This window comes from Pyrgilauda ruficollis, unplaced genomic scaffold (genome assembly GCF_017590135.1).
Source record: "Pyrgilauda ruficollis isolate IOZ18807 unplaced genomic scaffold, ASM1759013v1 scaffold85, whole genome shotgun sequence".
Lineage (NCBI taxonomy): Eukaryota > Metazoa > Chordata > Aves > Passeriformes > Passeridae > Pyrgilauda > Pyrgilauda ruficollis.
The window spans coordinates 2,612,103-2,630,641 of NW_024530488.1; the positions used below are offsets into that span (position 1 = coordinate 2,612,103).

At 35.6% G+C, this 18,539-nt stretch overlaps 1 protein-coding gene across 5 annotated transcripts in view; it reads right to left on the bottom strand.

The window, feature by feature from the left end:
* Positions 1-18,539, bottom strand: part of USP9X (ubiquitin specific peptidase 9 X-linked) — a 96,704-nt gene that overhangs the window by 44,619 nt on the left and 33,546 nt on the right. For all 5 annotated transcript variants that reach the window (XM_041487923.1, XM_041487921.1, XM_041487920.1 and 2 more), the window contains exons 7-14: positions 17,824-17,939; positions 17,318-17,569; positions 17,102-17,240; positions 15,469-15,621; positions 11,651-11,755; positions 9,935-10,141; positions 8,975-9,111; positions 3,687-3,820 (exon numbers count right to left, since the gene is read on the bottom strand). In XM_041487923.1, coding sequence (XP_041343857.1) covers positions 3,687-3,820; positions 8,975-9,111; positions 9,935-10,141; positions 11,651-11,755; positions 15,469-15,621; positions 17,102-17,240; positions 17,318-17,569; positions 17,824-17,939 — 1,243 coding nt within the window. The remainder of the gene's footprint in view (positions 1-3,686; positions 3,821-8,974; positions 9,112-9,934; positions 10,142-11,650; positions 11,756-15,468; positions 15,622-17,101; positions 17,241-17,317; positions 17,570-17,823; positions 17,940-18,539) is intronic.

Here is an 18,539-nt window from a genome sequence, read left to right on the forward strand (position 1 = left end):
TGCAAGTTTCCAAACATAAACCCCAAATGCCTGTAATACTGACAAGCTTGAAACAGAAGTCATCTTTTGAAAGTAAGGCATGAAGTCAAATTTTTACCTGCATTTTGTCAAAGTACATCATCATATTTTCTTAACAAACAGCAATTTTGTTCACAGGAACATGGTTTTGGTGTGGTTTTGTTTGGTAGTTGGATGTTGTTTAGATTTTTTTAATTAAAGAGATACAACCTAGATCTGCACTTGCATTACCTTCATTTCTACTAGCAGTATTTCATCATGACACATACATTATGACAGCTCCATTATAAACTAATTAATGCTTTATTTTTTTATTTGCAACGATGTACACATTGCCTTTAACTAAGGTGACCCAGCCATGCTAGACCATCTCATGACAACATCAAGACTAATAGTAAATTTTATCTTCAGAACTCAAAATCAGTACCTCCTATTACATCAGGCAGGGGGTAAAAAGAAGTACATCAGTGCTTCAAAATAAAGAGAAATGCAATTGTCATAAATACTCCTCTCTATATCCAAGTGTAAAAGGTACACTACCTTAAATATTGAATGATAAGGGAAACAGAAGACCAGTAGTTAACTAATGTTTAAAACTGAAGACATTATGTTCATCAGAAATCCTTAAAAATTAAATCATAACTTTTATGAAATTATCATAAATGAGCAATCAGCAAAAGGAGAATTGCAAAAAAAAAAAATCAGAAGAAATAATATAAAAGTATGTGAACAAAAATTTTTCAAGAATTAGAAGCAGAAACCCAGTAAAATATGCTGTGTCTCCAGCAGAAAAAAAAATGGGGTAGATAAGCATATTGCAGAGAAATTAAAATAGATTACTTGAAGTGTTGGGTGTTGAGGGTGGGTTTTTTGTTTGATTTTCATTTGTTGAGGGGGAGGTGGTGGTGCTTGTTTATTTTCACTGTGGGAACTACCTGGGCTTTTACTTCCTGACTAAAGTTTAATTCACAGACACAACATCAATAGTGGCAATGACAGGAGAACGCAAATCCAGCCAGCTGCAGAAAGGGAGTGTGGATGATGTACTTCAGAATTCTGAAAAATTCTGAACTACAAAAAACTTCTAGGTCTCTAAATATTTTCTGTATCACATTCTTTCTACATCTTCCAGATTTATTTTCTACTCTGTACATCCCACAACAAGTCAAAGTGTAATCTCCTTAAAAATTCCTCTTACACACTGGAGCAGAAAACAACTGGTTGAAAATTTAAGTATAATTAGTGATAAACACTCACAGAAGATCATATGGTACAGTTTCTATAAGACTATTTCATTAACATTTTGGATTTTTTATTACTGCAGAAAAAGAGAAATAAAGGAGAATTTAAATTTTCAAAAGATCTTTGATAAATCTTTGAAAAGATGAAACTGTGACATCGTTCAGGACTACAAAATTCAAGAGCAGTTGTCTTCTCATGGAGGACTTTGCAGAGCTGAAGGAAGGGATGAGTTCAAGAGAAGGGAAAATCACAGAGCACGGAAAAAATTCAGAAACATAGGTTAGGCTTCCCTTTAACCCTAAAAAGGCAAACATATTAAAGGGGAGTATCCCAGAAAACACTATGCATTAGTGAGTAACAGAAGAACAGAAACAGTGTTTTCCATCACTGAACACAACTAGGGAAGACTTCACATATGGCAAATTCAAAATTAATTTTAAAATATACAAATTGCACAGTAATTGCAGTGTTAAATGCCAAGAATATCTGTCAACAAGTAGATTTTTTATTTCTATGGGATTTGTTTGACCTGTGCTGTTTGTATCTTTGCCTTCAATTTTCCCCCTCTCCCTCATTCACCTTCTCCAGCCAAGCTTAATTCTACAGCTTCCAGTTATTTCTGTCTTCACATGCATAATCTTCTTTCTTCCCCTTTCATTTATATGGCCCCCTGGCATATTTTTTCCCCCTCCATGAAGGCATGGAAGACAAACATCACAGTATTCTATGTTCTGCTCTATTTAGTAGATAAAATTGAAAATTAAAGAGTTTTTGCCCAGGAACTGTGGATTACAGCCTGAGCACAGGATCTGGAACATGAGGAAGATTTCCTGGTTGCCCTTAATAATGTAATAAAGTACCTAATAAAAAAAACCCACGCTATTATTCTTCTGCTTTTGTACTCTGATACAAATGAGAGGTTCTGCAGCAGCTTCATCTCAAGAAAGAGCATTTTAATTGCTTTGTAATTAGATTAAATTTAAACCCTTTACACACTTGTAATTCCTATGACATTGAAGATGTTTGTATTACTGCTTAACTGAGTCACTACAGCCGGGGAGGGCCAGGGTAATGTGAGTTTTTGGGAAAGGAAAAGAATCATGCAAGTCATCAGCCTAATTTTCTGCCCTCAACAATTTGATAGGTAACCAATATTTTAAAAAATGACCTTTTGGCTCGAGAATTAAAAAATAAGATAAATTAAAAATAGTTCCTACACTAATACTGAGAACAGACCAAAAATTTTAGTATTTTAACATTAATTAGTGCAATGCTATCATAAGTTAAGGTACTTCAATTAGAGTAAACCTCCCATGTATTCTTGAATAGAGAAATACAGTTGCAGTATGCAGATTTAGCTGAATGTTATTCTCACTGGCTTATATCTCACTGAAGCGACCATCTTCACAGAGCACCACTATTTATATAAGCCCACAAGTATGTATTTTGGATATCTCTTACATTTTATATATATATATATATACCCACACATAATACTCTAAAACACATGAGTACCACTCAAAAGGCCACTTTCCTGTGCACTGGTAGCTACAAGCTTTCCAATGTGCAAATATCCTGTCCTCCCTGAATGACCTACATTGAATCCCTCCAGAACATACTGTGTCATTTTTGAGATGCAACAGAAAGGCTGCCAGGCTGTTATGAGGCCAGGGTAGAACAGTCCTTGGATTCCAGTCTGTAAAGTCAGTAGTGGGGAAGGAGGAGTGGAAATCTCCTCCTTTCACTTCTGTTGGCATAATTTTATATTTAAAGAACTGTGGTCCAGTGTACCGAGTTTCCTGGCCCACCATTCTCCTTCACTTCCATGCTTCTACCTCAGTAGCTAAAAGTTAATCCTGAGTAAGAGGGTAAATTCATCAACAAAGAGCTGGATTTAGCCTAAAATACAAAAATACTAACAAAATGTGCTGCCCAAGTGCTCCCAATACCAAACATGGTGAAAGAGTCTGAGCAGACGTGGAAGTTACACAGGAAAGATAAATGGTATCCCTGTGGTTTGAAGCCCTTCTCCCTGACAAATTCCAAATATTGGCTGCAAACTAAGGTGATTAAAAAACTTGTCAAAGGAGCCTTTAAAATTCAAAACCAGAAGTTTACTATTAGAACCTTCCACAAAAAAAAACTATCCTCGCCTAAGTAGGGCAAGATGATTTTTGTCAATCCACACACAAACAATGGCTGCCACTTTCTTGTATTCTGCTGTAAAACACACACTTTCAATTATTTAAAAAAAAAAAATTAGTATTTTAAGCTTTTCTTACCCCATCCCCACAAAGGCTATTAACCCCACAGATGCTTGAAAATTAAACAAACTTAATAGTTATTTTTTTGTAGGAATTTACTTTTAACTCCATTTTCAACTGGAGTTCTACACTCCACAAAGCAACTTTGATGTTAAAACTCACCTTTAGCATACTGCCTCATGCTTTCCATATAGGCAGAGAGGTTTTCTGCAACCAGTGTAACGAGGGCGTGATTGTGCTGAAGTTGATTGATTAAGTCATGTCGGTAAAACACGTGGGGACTTCGCTGAGTTTGACTGAAATTAAAATAAAAGTGTTAGAGGAAAAGAAAGAAACTTTGCACCAAATCGTTCAGAAATCAATTTAAGATATACATCTTTGATGCAAGATCCAAATTTTCCTACAACATCTCGAACAGAACACAGATTAATTTTCTGGCCATATTTTTCTATCTTCTGATGTATCAACAATTCTTAGGAGTTACTAAAGCAGCTAATTTATGAGGATTATATGGTTAAAATATGTATGGAAAACATCAAAGCAATGTGAGCAGCTCAGTGTGCTGGAGGGAGAATATCTGCAGCAAGACTGAAGATAAACACCTGCCCAAAATGCACAGCAGAGACCCTCAACTACAGTACAACTACAATATGCATAACCCTGGTTTCTCCCACAGCCATCTGATATTCTTTTCTATATTTAACATTAAAACACAAAGTAAAACTCAATACCATAGTCAAAGTACACTAGCCAATAACCACACCAATTATTTCAATACTTTAAAAAACCCCTAAAAATAGTATTGATTTTTTCCTAACAATAACTATGTGGAAAAATGTTGGTACAAGCAAAAAAAAACCTGTTACACAGAGCATATAACCTAAAAGTCCCCAGAAAAGTTCAAGAAAGGAAATATCCCAAATAAATAATTAGATTGTAATTTACGTATTATCAAGACCTGACCAAAACTGCTTCTCTTAAACAACACTAGAAATATTCAGATGACAAAAGCAAACAACAGAGCTTGTGTCCAAGACCCACATGCCATGAACACTATCAAGTTCTAGAGCTGGGGGCTCGTCACCTCTGCAGAACACTCTCCAAGTGTCTCAACTGCTGCAGCTGGAGATCAGAGCACTGATCTTGACTGCAGAAACCAGAACTGCTCTTCCACAGTAAAGAGCAGAACAAGAAAACAAATGGGTGTCAGGGGGAAGAGCAGCATTCCTCACTGCCACTCAGCTGATCCCACAGCCTACCCTAAAGAAACAAAGATCTGACTTCCAACCTGTTCTCCTTTCTTTCAATACTTAACCAAGTAGACTTCAGAATTAGCTGAGTGGATTACAGGTAGGAATTCTCATCCATCCTGGGAAAGAGGGTGTCCATACCACATGGCCTACAGCACTCCACAGTACTTCCACACCTTCAGAGAACAGTGGGGAAGGCAAGAAATCCCAGTTCCACCATAAGCTGACAGTGATCTTTGCAGCTGATAACCACATTCCACTGTAGATGCAACAGCAACAGATAAATTGATTCACTGGCCAAAGATCAGTGTCCATCTGGGTTTAAAAGACAGAAGCCACCACCACCGTGCCAGTAATTTTGTTATCTGTAACCAACAGACTTTGGGTTGCTAAGCACTGTGGTTTACAGAAGATTATATTTCATAACATGCAGAATTTTCTAAAATAGTTTGAAAGGAGCATTTAAACACAAATTGTGTTAAAAACACTCAAATACCCAGACATTTCTCAGACAGAAAACAAAATGGATGGAAGCACGAAAAAAGAAAACATACAGGACTTCATAGATTCAAAACATTCTCTTTTTTTACTTTAAGAAACTTTCTAATTATGTTTCATTCCATCTCCACCAACCTCCTTACTGAGAATAAAGCAGCAGCAAATCCAGCAAAAGACTGGATGTCTATGTTAGTGGTTACCCAAGATGCTACCTCTAGACAGAGAACTGCACTCACAAGGGGTAACAGAAAATAAGAACACTGATTATTTAGGAAATACATATGATCAAACAACTAAAGGAACAAACAGAACCAAGATGAAATATTTTGTGGAATCAAAGATATTAGAGTGTGTATTTATATTCATAATATTATGCATTTGTATCAATCTCACACAGTACAGCAAAACCAAACTTTATCAGCAGAAGACTACAATGTTCTGTGTTAGATATTTTTTATTTCTCTCCTTTCTCAGCCACATGCACAAACAGCACATTTGCACATGGATCCATCTTGGTCAGCAATGACTTTAAAAAGCTTAATAATTGAAATAACTAGAGTTATGAGCTGTGAGTTACAACAGTGATCGTGAGCAACACTTCCAATATTATTTTGATCCATTGCTACTCAAAGGCAAAATTATTGTCTTTAGGCACAGGTAAAAAAGCTGATCTGACAAGAGCTTCTGGAATGTTTTTTAGTATTAAGACAAAGTCTACATGCAATTAAAGTTTTCCTTATGCATCTAAGGTTAGACTAATATGAAGTTGCCCCTGGGACACAATCATTTAACCTTTAATATTATTACACATTAGTTACTAGACACTCATTAATGTGCAATAACTGAGGAGCTTGAAAAATTGAAGTTAACAGCAAAACCCATATTTTCATTGTGTTATACTAAATGGATACCAAAAGTCATTGTATAAAAAGAAAAAATAACATTTTGAAAGGGGTGACAAATTATTTTGGATTATGAAAAAGGACATAGCTAGAATGCTTATTTGTTAGAAAAATACTGGCAAACTGGCAAAGGCAAAACTCCAAACAACTTAATTTAAATAGATTAAAAAGAATTATTTATCTGCACATATAACTCACCCAATATAATACAATAATATAATACTACATATGTATTATATATATATACATATATATTATTATAATAATATAATACTACATATGTAACTCAGCTTTTGAAGATGACAGTTGTGCCAACTGAACAAATATGTACCACTAAAAAAGTGCAGATTATTCAGATGAAAAATCCAAATTGCAGCGACTGATCCCCACAAATTCTACTACTTAGGCTAAAGAGTGACTTGAAGCATCACTGCTGCCTTAAAGCACTATGAAACCACTGAACTCTCAGTGTTCAGTTAATTCTCCTGGGCAAGTAATTTAAGAGACTGGTCTTCTACTGCTCAGGTAGATACAGGTCAAACTTAAGCATTTGATATTGGTTTACAGGAAGCTCTACCATCCCACACAGAGAGAATTGCGATGATTATCCGTAGACTAAAGGTCAATATTATGAGTAATAAAGGTGACTATTCCTGAGTATTAATAAGCATCTTTGCACCCATAGGAGTCCTTGTACTTACATAAATATTATTTTCTGTTGCAATTCTGGTTAAGCTGAACTTCCTGACACATGTAGCATTTCTTTGTGATCAGGGAGCTAAATTTTGCCACAGCAATTGTATAACCAATTCATCACTTTGTTCAACTGCATGAATAACTAGCAACAATTAAAACCTCCCCCTCAAAAGAATTTCTACAGTGCCAATGGCATAAGATAATTTATACAGATTTTTGCCAAGAATCAGCAGCACTTCCTGATCTGAACTTTCCATTGCCAGTGCCAGTCAGCTGACCCACCTCAAAAGAGTAGCATAAAGAGTATGTGCTCTGTGACATGTTTTTGAGGTAGTTGTCATAAACACCTGTTTGGACCTATTTTCACTCCAAATTCTAGAAGGATGTTAAAGTTTTAAGTCAGATAAGGGAAGCTGATAGGAAGAGGTATTGTATGCATGCATTACAGTTTCCAAACTGTATCAATATTAAGAATTATGAGAAAACTCAGAGGACTGGAAAGTCACTGATTATTTCAAAACTATGTTTTCACTCCGCAAATTTTCCATTCATCTGGGCAGGAATACCACCTGACTAAAACAACTGCCTCAACAGTATCTTCCTACAGAAACGGTTTTTAAGTTCCTTGATTAAAACTTTCAACTCCAAGTTCACTTTCCTGCCATATTTGTTTTCAAATTCAGCATAAAAATAAGGTACTATTACATACTGCAATGCAGATTGCCCTGAAATCTGAGGAAGATATGGTCAGATTAAAAAAAAATAGAGGTGAGACATTAAACCATTTAACTGCACAGACCATGCAGGAAACCTACATTTCCACAATCAAAAGAAGTTTAGCTCCTCCCAAGATTACTTCGGAGTAGAAAACTTGAATGTGCCTACATCAGTGCCTTGAATGCTTGAAGTGCTGCAGTAATTAGTTACTTAAAGCAAAGTATCTTTGTTAAGGCACTGTGCTAAAAGCATTCAATTTGAATAACCTGGTAGCTTGCTTTGCCTGGATCTTACAGCATGAAAAAGGTTAAGGATTCCACAGAAAACAGACTTTTCTGCTAATTGTCAGGTAACTTTGAGACTTTTTTTGGATAAACCTCAAACAATCATTAATGAAAAATGTTAAGGAATTAAAATGTACTAAAAATTTGAGAAGTATGCTACAAACCAAATGAATAAAGACAACTCCAGAAGCCAGGAATGCAACATTATCACAGCTCCTGAAAATTCTATCAGTAAGAAGATAGTGTTGTGCAAACTGTGGCTTATTTTCCTCAACTTTCCGTGATTTGATCCTTCTTGTGAGCTGACTGTAATAGCAACATTGACTTGAATACTTTATCTGCTTACAAGAATTAAAACAAAGCAACTGTGCAGCACATAAGCCAACACTGTTTTTCAGGAGTTTGTAAAAAAATGAATACGAGTAATCTAAAGGCTCAGTCTTTCCTACTAAGAAGACATTAAAAAGAATTAAAATAATCATGTATACTATAACAAGTCCAAACTGATAATGGCTTCTCATTATTTCTTCCTTTCAGAAACAAACATCAAATGAACCCCTGACAAAATAAACAAACAAACCCGTCACCCCAATAAAACAAATTCCACACATTTCTAATCCATTCAGGAGAGAAAATCAGTACAGAATTTCACCCAGACCACAAAGTTACCTTTGATTTTAAGCATAAGAACTAGATGAACTGTAAGAATTTTTCATCAAAGAACAAGGATAGGTGGCTATGTTTGTGTATATATGTTTGTGCATACAGCCACACAGGCACATAAAACATACTTATGCTTTGTAAGCTAATTCCATTGTTAGGCAGGAAACTCCACGAATAACAGAAAAAGAAAGCCAGATTTTCCACTAGATTACCATAAAAATTATTAAAAACATGTATGAAGAAGTAGTTAATGCTCTCTTACCAAACACAGGCGTCTGACTTTTTAGACACTATTTATACACACTAGAAAAAACTCAAGACCATCTTCCAACACAAGTTATGGTTTAACCTTAGACTTTCCTGACCTCTTGTAAAAAAAAAATTGAATTCCAACCATCCAACTTTTAACAGACAAAATTTTATTTGAATCCCATTCTTACCTCAAGTTCTGTGGTGCTTCACCAAACAAACTGCAAATTTCTCTAATTTGTTTCAGTGCAGGAATGACCCATTTGTCATTTGTGCGAAGTTCTTCTATAAAGCGATCTATCCACTGGATCTTTTGTGTGTCTCGATCCTTAAAAAACAGCAGTTTACAATCAAAATCAAGCATATTGCAGAACTATCCTAATTCCCTTTCTTTGTGTCTGAGATGGAACACTCAAAGTCAAATACTGGATCACCTGAGTTTTGAAGCATAAAAGCATAACAGAAGTATCTGAGCAGCACTACATGATGGCAGTGTGTTATAATCTCCCTGCACTCAAGCACTCAGTACTTATCAAAAAGTGTTTAAATAATTTGCTCTCTTTTCTTCCATTTATTTCTACTCATTGTCGTAAAATACCAAGAAACAATGAGAAACTGTTTCTTAACAAGATGGATAATGGATTCATTTCAAACCATAATTAATTACTACTCTGACAGACTTTCACAGAAGTTTGGGTAGGGAAGGAGAGTGTATAATTGTATGAAAAGGATCTTGCTAGGTCCTTTCTAACATACAGGACAGATGAGGACTTACTGGCAAAAAGAAACGTCAACAAAACCCACTGAAACAAATTAGCATGAAGTTTGGGAAAAAGCAAAGGGGTGGGGTGGGGTTGCTTTTCCCTTCTCCCAATTTATTTTGGTAGGGTTCTTTTCTAGTTCTTCCAGGGTGCTAATTATAGTACGCAACCAAGTGCAACAAGACAGGCAAATTGATGTATTACCCTCTCTCTCTCTCCCATTAAAGCACCAATGGTGCTGATGAAAATATGTCCTGTAACATTTTAAAAGTACTAGGATGTTGATAGAACCATACATATTTATGTAAGTAACACTTTTGTTAAATCACCAAATTTTTTGTGCGGAATCGAAGGAAACTCAGGAGACTGATTTCATACTGGATTACTCACCTGTGAACAGCTGTAATCTAAGATTTTTATATGGGCACTAAGAGCCTGGTCCATGATATCAACTGGCACATCATCACTGTGAGCCAAATTCCACAAAAGGTTCAGCACTTTGTGTGCCATCACGCCGTCCTTGTCATCCTCTGCAAGGCGACGAATTAACTCCAGCAGTTTCTCACGCTGTTTCTTGCTTGCATTTGTCCAACTTGCCTAAGACAATATTTTTAAAAAATATTATAAAAGTATTTTTAAAAAAAATTCCACACATAACCTGCACTGTTAACAAATTATGTAACAATAAAGTGATGCAACTACATAAAGAACTTTCACATTAATTCCTGTCATTAATTATAAATAGCAAATTAGAGCAATGCATAAGCCAGACACAAATGAAGAACTCTTCTCTTCAGTCCTGTATTTACAACTACAGCATATTCACCTTGAAGCTTAAAAAAAGACGGCTCTTTATTTAAATGTCATACATATGTTTGTAAAAGTTAACAATGCCACTGACAATTGCACCAACAATCAGAGTGGACTCAGATGTCTCTTTAAATGCTTTCACAAATGCTTACACTTAAAATAACTTAAGATTTCTTAAATAACTTATAATCACTACATAAGTAAAACTTTAGTATCATTCATGCCTCTGAATCAGACTGAAACACATGGCCTCTGCATTACATTAACCTTTTCCTGAATATTTCAATATACCATCGCTTCATATCCATCCCTCAAGGTCAGACACAACAGTTTACACACAGCATTTCTGAGCACTGGGTTAAGTATCTGAACTACAGAACATTAGACCCACATTCAGCAAACTCCAGGACCACACTAAACAAAGCACAAATTGCATGTAAGTCAAAATATGACTATAATGCATTTATCTAACAAAAGAAAACAGAGTCTACAAAGCTGGCTTGCATTTGCAAGCAGTACAGCAGATCACGTCCTGAAAGTGAAACAGTAAAACAAGCTGGAGAGCTTGTTACCACTACTGGAAGCTGCAAATGTTAAATGTAATACATAAAAGCCAGTGAATGACATAAACTTTCAGAAACAAGTTGTTTTGTCATTTCAAACAAATCACTATGTGTTTATAAACATTCAGCTTTATCTTCCTGAGACTGTTTCATTTTGTATGTAAGCTAAATGGAGAAAAGTTATTACATGATAAAGAGGAAGTTGGGGGAGCAGGGAGCGGAAGTCCTTGATCTCCTCTACTTAAAGATCAAAAGTAGCACTGCCCAGTAAACCTGACAAAACCTACTCTAATGCCAGGAGAAAAACATAGTTTACTAAATCACCAACACTTCTTAATTTGGAACAAATGCAAAAAGGTATCTAAGACAAGTAACTTATTTTATTTGGAAAATTCTGTATTCCTAGGATTGCTAAATCTAACTTTAATACTACAAGATTCACAAACCTGCGTTATCTTCAAGTGTTCAAACCAGAAAACAAAACTGTCTATTAAACAAAAATAAGAGGCCTTTGTTTTAGACAGGAAGTAAACAGAAAATATCACAAGGAGTGCTCATTAAAGAACAGCCTTTCTAGAATTAAATATTACAGACTGTTGCTACACATTAAGAAGTCTTTTAACACAAAGAAACTGAGCAAATCTAAAAGGAGAAAGAAAGACAATGAAAAAGCCACAAATTTACACACACCCTCACAACCCATTTCCTGAATACAGTCAAACCACAAAATTACCTTAAAACAATCAAACAGGTGATCAAGCTGTTCAGGAGAGAAATCCCAAGCTAATTTTGCAAGGAGATCATGTACATTTTTTACAATGGCTTCATGTTTTCCTGCCTGTCAGGAAGAAAAAAAAAAAAGAATCCACCAACAATTCATATTAAGTCAAGCAGCAAGACATCCTACATAATTTTTATAAAGAAGACTATTAGAGGTGGCCAGCAAGAAAAGCTGATGCTGTGGGAGCAGCACAGCAAACTGAACACTTCACTGGGAATTCACAATATTTAGATTTCACTTTTAAGTGTAAGTATTTAAGTCTGTTTAGTATGTGTGCACACAAGTATTTATTTAGACCATAAATACTGCAGCATCAAAATATTTATTTTTTTTGTTCCTGCTACAAAATCAAGCTGGGACTGAGGACAATAAAATCTAAAAAGGTATTTTAACTTACAAGCTGGTATTTTCATGGTGTTTTGTGTGGGTTTTCATGGTTTGGGGTTTTTTTAATAATAAATTACTCGAAGTCCACTTCTGAATTTCATTGAGGTGTTTTAAGGTGTAAACCAATTTTTAGTATTTCACCAGTTTCTCAGGCTGAAGTACTTCCTTTCTGTTAGTGGATTCACAGACAACTAAAGCCTTCTATTACAAACAACTTGTTGCCAGACAATGTTTTGAAGTCCAGCAGCTTTTTTACAAATCCAGCAATGAAACAACTAAGGACAAGATGCTGAGTTTTATACCAGACACAGTTTTAACTGAGAGTGTACAATTTTGACATTTAAAGAGGAAGACAATGAGGGCAAAAAAAGCTAGCTCCATTTAACTCTGAGCATGAAGAAAATTTTCTGCCCAGGCTGGAAAACACATCCTGTACTTTACAACTGCAGTCAAAACCAACAAATATGGACTATGAGAATCAACAGCTGATTTACTGTAGAAATTTTTGTTGTGAGAAATAAAAAATGTGAAACAAATAACCAGAATACACATTCTGATGTAATTAATCTTGTACACTATTAAAAATACATGTATAAGCACCTCTGAAATTCAATTCCTATTAAAAGCTTCCATCAGTAATTTAAAACCAAAACTAAAAACCAAAAACAGACTAATAGCTTTGTTACATGCTGTGCCTTAAATTCTTTATAAGGTGTCATAAATTTTTGTTTTAAAGTCATTTTAAGTAGTAATGTTTGTTTTCACATTATGGGTCACATTACAAGAGTGGGAATTACTAAACCCATAATTCCACTTGACTTTGGAAAACATCATGTAATTTTTTCCTCTTACCAGACCATTTACTGGATAGAAAGAAAAACTGAGAGCATGCAAGGCAGAAAGAGCATCTATAATATAACAAATAAAAGGAGAAGTATGGCCAACTCCTGGGAGGAGCAAGAATAAAGCAGGTAACAACCTTAATCTGGGAGGTTTTTAACAGGGGAAGCTGTGAAGCACTGAAGGGTCTGGGGAAGCAAAACCAGACAGTGGGAGGAGGTAAGGAAGCTGGTGTGTGACCTGCCAGCTTGCTGCACAGGAGCAGGGAAATGCCTGTGAAGTTCCAGTTAAACACTCCAGAACATAAGTCATGAGACCTCAACCTCTGCCATTCTGTATTTGGAACAGCTGGATCTTTCCCTGCAACTTAACGCCTGCATTTAGAAACTTACAACATTATTCCTTTAATCAAATACACTCCTATATTGTGAGCACTGGCTTTGTAAGACATGAAAACACTTCAATAAAATTAAAACTCAGGTTGCCTTTGAAAGGCAAAGGCAGCGTAATTGCATTACTTTTAGTAATACTAAAGAGTCTCAGGTGCATGGTCACCCTCTAAACCCAGGCTTCAGCCTGAAAGCAAAACCTCCCCACACTGCTGCACTGAGGCTGAGCTAAAATAGCTTGTTATATAAAGCCACACAGTAAATCAACTCCTCACTACTGAATTTCATGCCCCAGCTGCTCTCAGGAGCAGTCATTTAATAAGAACTTCTAAAAACTACTATACACAGGGAGTAGTGAAGTAGGTGAAAATCATTCTGTATTAGCAGATTTTAGTATTCCTAATTTTAGTCCATTATAATCCCATGGCTAAAGCCACAGTGAAACCAACTATCTGAATAAGAGTTACTTTCACACAAAAAAAGTACAGGGCAAAATTACAGCCAGAGCAGTAGCCACCTACCTGAAAGCAGTGCAAGTGAGCAGAGCAAGCTGGGTATTTAAGGGCATGGAACATTCCTTCTGAAATTACTCCTATTTACTCCTAATTTTAACTGTTAAGGTGGACTATCCCCATTTTTAAGGGTTGTACAACGTATTCACATTTTTCTGGAAGGGTAGAAAGTTTGACTTACACTAGCTTATCCACACGTCCTATTTCCAAGCACTAGGAGCAAGGTAATTGCTTGGAAGATTTTCTTCCCCATATTTCAGATTTTTTTCTCCTCTTATTAAAAGTGAGGCTCTAAAATAGGTAAAAGAGGCCTACTAACAGCAAACTAACCTCTCAAAGTTTTGTGAGCGTTTCTTTTCCCCCAACAGGTATCTTACAGTCTGGAAAGATCTACAGACTGCAAGCTGAAAACTAAGAGTATGACCCCAGACCTTAATTCAAGTAATCTGTGTATTGCTGGGCTACATGATGAAATTTTCTTAACAGGACTTTGGGATAATAAGAAAAGACTCTATTGAGTTTCAGCCTGTGCATGGAACTGAAGCCTAGGCATGATGAAATTACTTGAAACATCAGAGATCTCCCCTACATCACCTGCAGTCCCAAGTGTTATAAATGCAACCTGAAAAAAAGTCCACTTAAGCCAAACTCTTGCAGTCTCAGAACAGCATGAACACATGTAAACTGTGTTATCAAAATAACCAAACTTGTACTGGCCTTTGTCAAGGTACAACCCAGCTGGCAACTGGGCACCACAGAGCTGCTCACTCAACTCTCCACCTCACAGTGCCATGGGAGAAGAGAGTGAGGAGGATGAAAGTGAGAAAACTCAGAGATGAGATAACATAGTACAGAAGCTGCTATGGAGAAATGTAACTCTGTCCCTGCCCCAGTAAGTACAGCTCTCCCTCCCTTGTCTTGGAAACCAGAGTTAGCCTTCCCACACTTGAAAGACTGGCCTGAAGACCTTTTTGTACAATCAGAATTTCACTACCCATTATTTTATGTTTCAATCCTATTTTTTTTACATTTTCTGTATCCTCAGTAACTCTCAATTATTTTGTCTCTCCAGCTGCCCAGTCTGTGTATTAGAATCATGCAGCTCACAGCTAGGGAAATCTACCTCCCCAGTCATGTAAGTAAAAAAATCAATATTGCAAAATTTGTAATTTTTAAAAAATAACTACTGCAAAACAAGGAAAAGAACTTCCAGTTAAACAACTTCTAGAACAGTCATTATAAGCCTTACTAATCACACTCAGCCCAGGAAAATCTTACACAACTATGTGAACTCAGAGATTAGCAACACGTATTTCTTGATGCATTTTAAAATACTAAAACTATCATGTATCATGTCTCTGCTCAATGTTGAAGGTTCTTTAATACTTAAAAAGGATAATCTCTGCATCATGTTCTGAACTGTTCCCTCAGGCTTTACATATATGTGCAGCTGACTCCTTCCACTGGAGACACTTCAGATGACAATTTTAAGCTCCAAGACCCCAAAAACGAACACCATTTCACCTCAATTTTTCTTTAGCTTTGTCTAACACAGAGCAGAAGCAGCCCAGGTCCTCTTCTCAACATGACATCCAAGGAGATGCCTCCTGTGCAGCAGCAGACAAGCAGTTGAATTATTTACCTGTGCAGCCCAAATGTTGTCAAGATCCTGCAAAGTGAGAGCTTTCTCTTTGATGACAAACCGGAGAATTTTCTCAAGTTTTTCTACATATTGAGGTTGATGAAGACTATCTCTTAATACAATTGATAAAATGTTGTTCTGCTGGATCCATTCCTGAATATAAAAAGAAAGTAGTGCCATCTCAAATTATTCAGGTGCCATCATTAATATTTAAACTACAAAACAAAAATCCAACCTGTTACAGATATAAAAAGACGCAGCACAACAGAAAGGCTTTTATCTTTAATTTCCTCTCAAAAAAAAATCATTACTTAAAATAATCCAATATATTACTGGATAATTACTGGAAAATGTTCAAACAATTTCAAACATAAGAAGCCAATGTGAAGAGTTAACTCTTCTATTCAAGCAACAGAATTTTTGTCTTCCAATTCACAGTCATTAAGTATCAAAATCAAATTGTTTAAGATACATCTAACTCTACTGGTACTCCTACAGCACATCCCATAAAAAGGACTTAAGTAAGGACTGAAATACAAAAATTATTAAGTACTGCCACTTTTAGGGTTTTTGAAATGTTTCTAATTGAACCAGAGGCAAATATTCAAGTCATATTTAAGGAGATGCAATTTTCTCAGTGGTGTCACTGACACAGCCAGACCATTTTGTTCCTAGTGAAGCAAAGCAGGATATGCTCTGAGCACTGACAAGAGAAAACAAATATCCACACCATCATCATTTCCAACACTGTCCTGGATCAGACTTGCAATATTCAAGCTGGTCTCACAAAATAATGAAATACAGACATTTTCAGTTAAAAACACAGATTTTGTATGAGACGCCAAACTGCAAGAAATGTGTAAAAAAGAGACTTATTTCCTCCTATTAGTTTAAAAAGTCAAAACTGCAGTTATTTTTCTTGTTAGATGTCCTTTTGTAGATTACAAACCTCACAACAGGTGGCCAGTCAGAAAGATGGGGCAGAACAGTGTAAAAATCACTTAACACAACTAGATTTCACAAAAATCAAGAGAAAATAGTTCTTATTTTAGTTTTAAAATTGCTCATTTTCATACTTCCCTATATATGCATTCAAGCAACAGTATTTAAAATACAACAATACTGATTAAAACAAAAATGTGGTATCTAGAGTTTTCTGTACTGAAGCATCCAGCTTCTGAAATGTGAGAAGCAGACCAGTCACTTAGAACTCTAATGAGAAAAAGCCGAAGCACCAAACCCAGACCATATCCTTATTTAAATGACCATTACATTTCTAGTTACTGCAACACCGCAGTTACAAACGAATCACATTTGTTTTATCTAGGTTTCTCTGGGTTTTTTAAAACTCCATATAAAACACACACTATCCAAGGATCAATTTTTGAGCCATGATTTTAGCAGCACTGAAAAGTAATCCTCAACAGCAGCTTTGACACAAATGCAGCATTTTTTCACAGAAAGGCTACCATTAAAGTGCTTTACTACCATGACATGACACCTAATGTTTCTAAAACTGTATATGGAAGTAAACAGTGTGTGTTGAATCCACAATATAGAGTTACTTCTACAGCTGAAGTACAAAGGAGAAACCAAATCTATGCAATGAACTTCACTGAAAAGGAGCACTTACTGCCATTCTTTCAGCTGTGAGCCACTCTTCCTCTTCAGGATTACCATGTCGATGAGTATAGTATGACACACTGGATATTACTTTGTTAACTTCATTTAGTGCATTCATTTTACCATTGAAAGAGGAAATTTGTAACAACCTGTGAGAAAAATTTAATGTAAGAAGTGTGGAAAATAATGTCACCAGTGGCATACTATATTAGTAGTAGCATCTTACCTAAGAATCATTTTTAACCTAAATATTTCTAAATTTTTTACAGTTTCTTCTTGTCCTGGAACTCTTGAAGCTAAGTTCTTTAGAGATTTGATTATCATTGACAAAGCATCATTTTTGGCTTCATTCTTTGCTTCTTTTTTCAGTTCATCATCTGTTAAATTTTCTAAAAACTGTGGAACCATTTCTATAATTGGAAGGAAGTATTTCTTCACTGTATGTAATGTTAAAAATTCAAAACATTGTCCAAATGGCCTAAAAAAACAAAGAAGAAAAGGCAAGTGTCATAATCAGTAGTCATGCAATATTATGACAATAAGGTGCAATTAATTAAAGAAACTCATATCTACTTAGAAGCACATGAAATGGTGAAGGTAGACACAACCAGCTGAAGAGATGGAGTGAAAGCAAGTGCTTCAACAAAAGTCTTAAGCCTTCTGCTAACATAGTATTTTATACTGAGTCCAACTTTTGCAAATGCATAAATCATTATTTAGAATAAAACTTACTTGATGAGAGCTGCAATTATTTGAACATTCAATGCTGATCCACTCATGAATCGATCATGCAAGACCTGAAATCCATTTAATGTGCCAAACTTGTTGATAAGATCTACTAGCCAACCCTGTAATAAAACAAACAGTTATTTTCTGGTATTTGAAAAGCACCATCTAGAAGTACTTTCAAGTACCTTTCAATAACAACATTTGCTTTAAAATAGTCTTTACACAGTTTACGTATTCAGTTCTAAGGAAATGCTCAGAAACAGGCAACAAGATCTTTTCTGTTATCATGCCAAAGAGCAGATGCTGTAGATGAGCTACTCAAAGAAATTTATTTAGGAATAAAATTTACTATAATTTAGGTCCAGCTTTAGCTGCTAAATTACTACAGAAAGTCTGACAGTTTGGGTATTTTTTCTTTGTCCTGGATGTGATAATGTCACACATAACAACATTAAGAATGCAAAGTAACATTCTTCTAAACACAACTAGCAATGCGAGGGAAGTCCAAGGACAGTGGAGTTTTTTATCCTTGGTTCTTACAGGTAGATAGCCAGCAGTTCCACTAAAGAAAAAAAAAATTAGAAACCAAAAAAGAAGACCTTTAAGAAAACAAAAAAAAAGTGTGTGTGTAAATATATATAAAGGAGTCTTATCAATGCCATTTGGCGATCAATTCTGAAAACTCCAGACTCAAGATTGCTAAAAGTGAAGACTGCTAA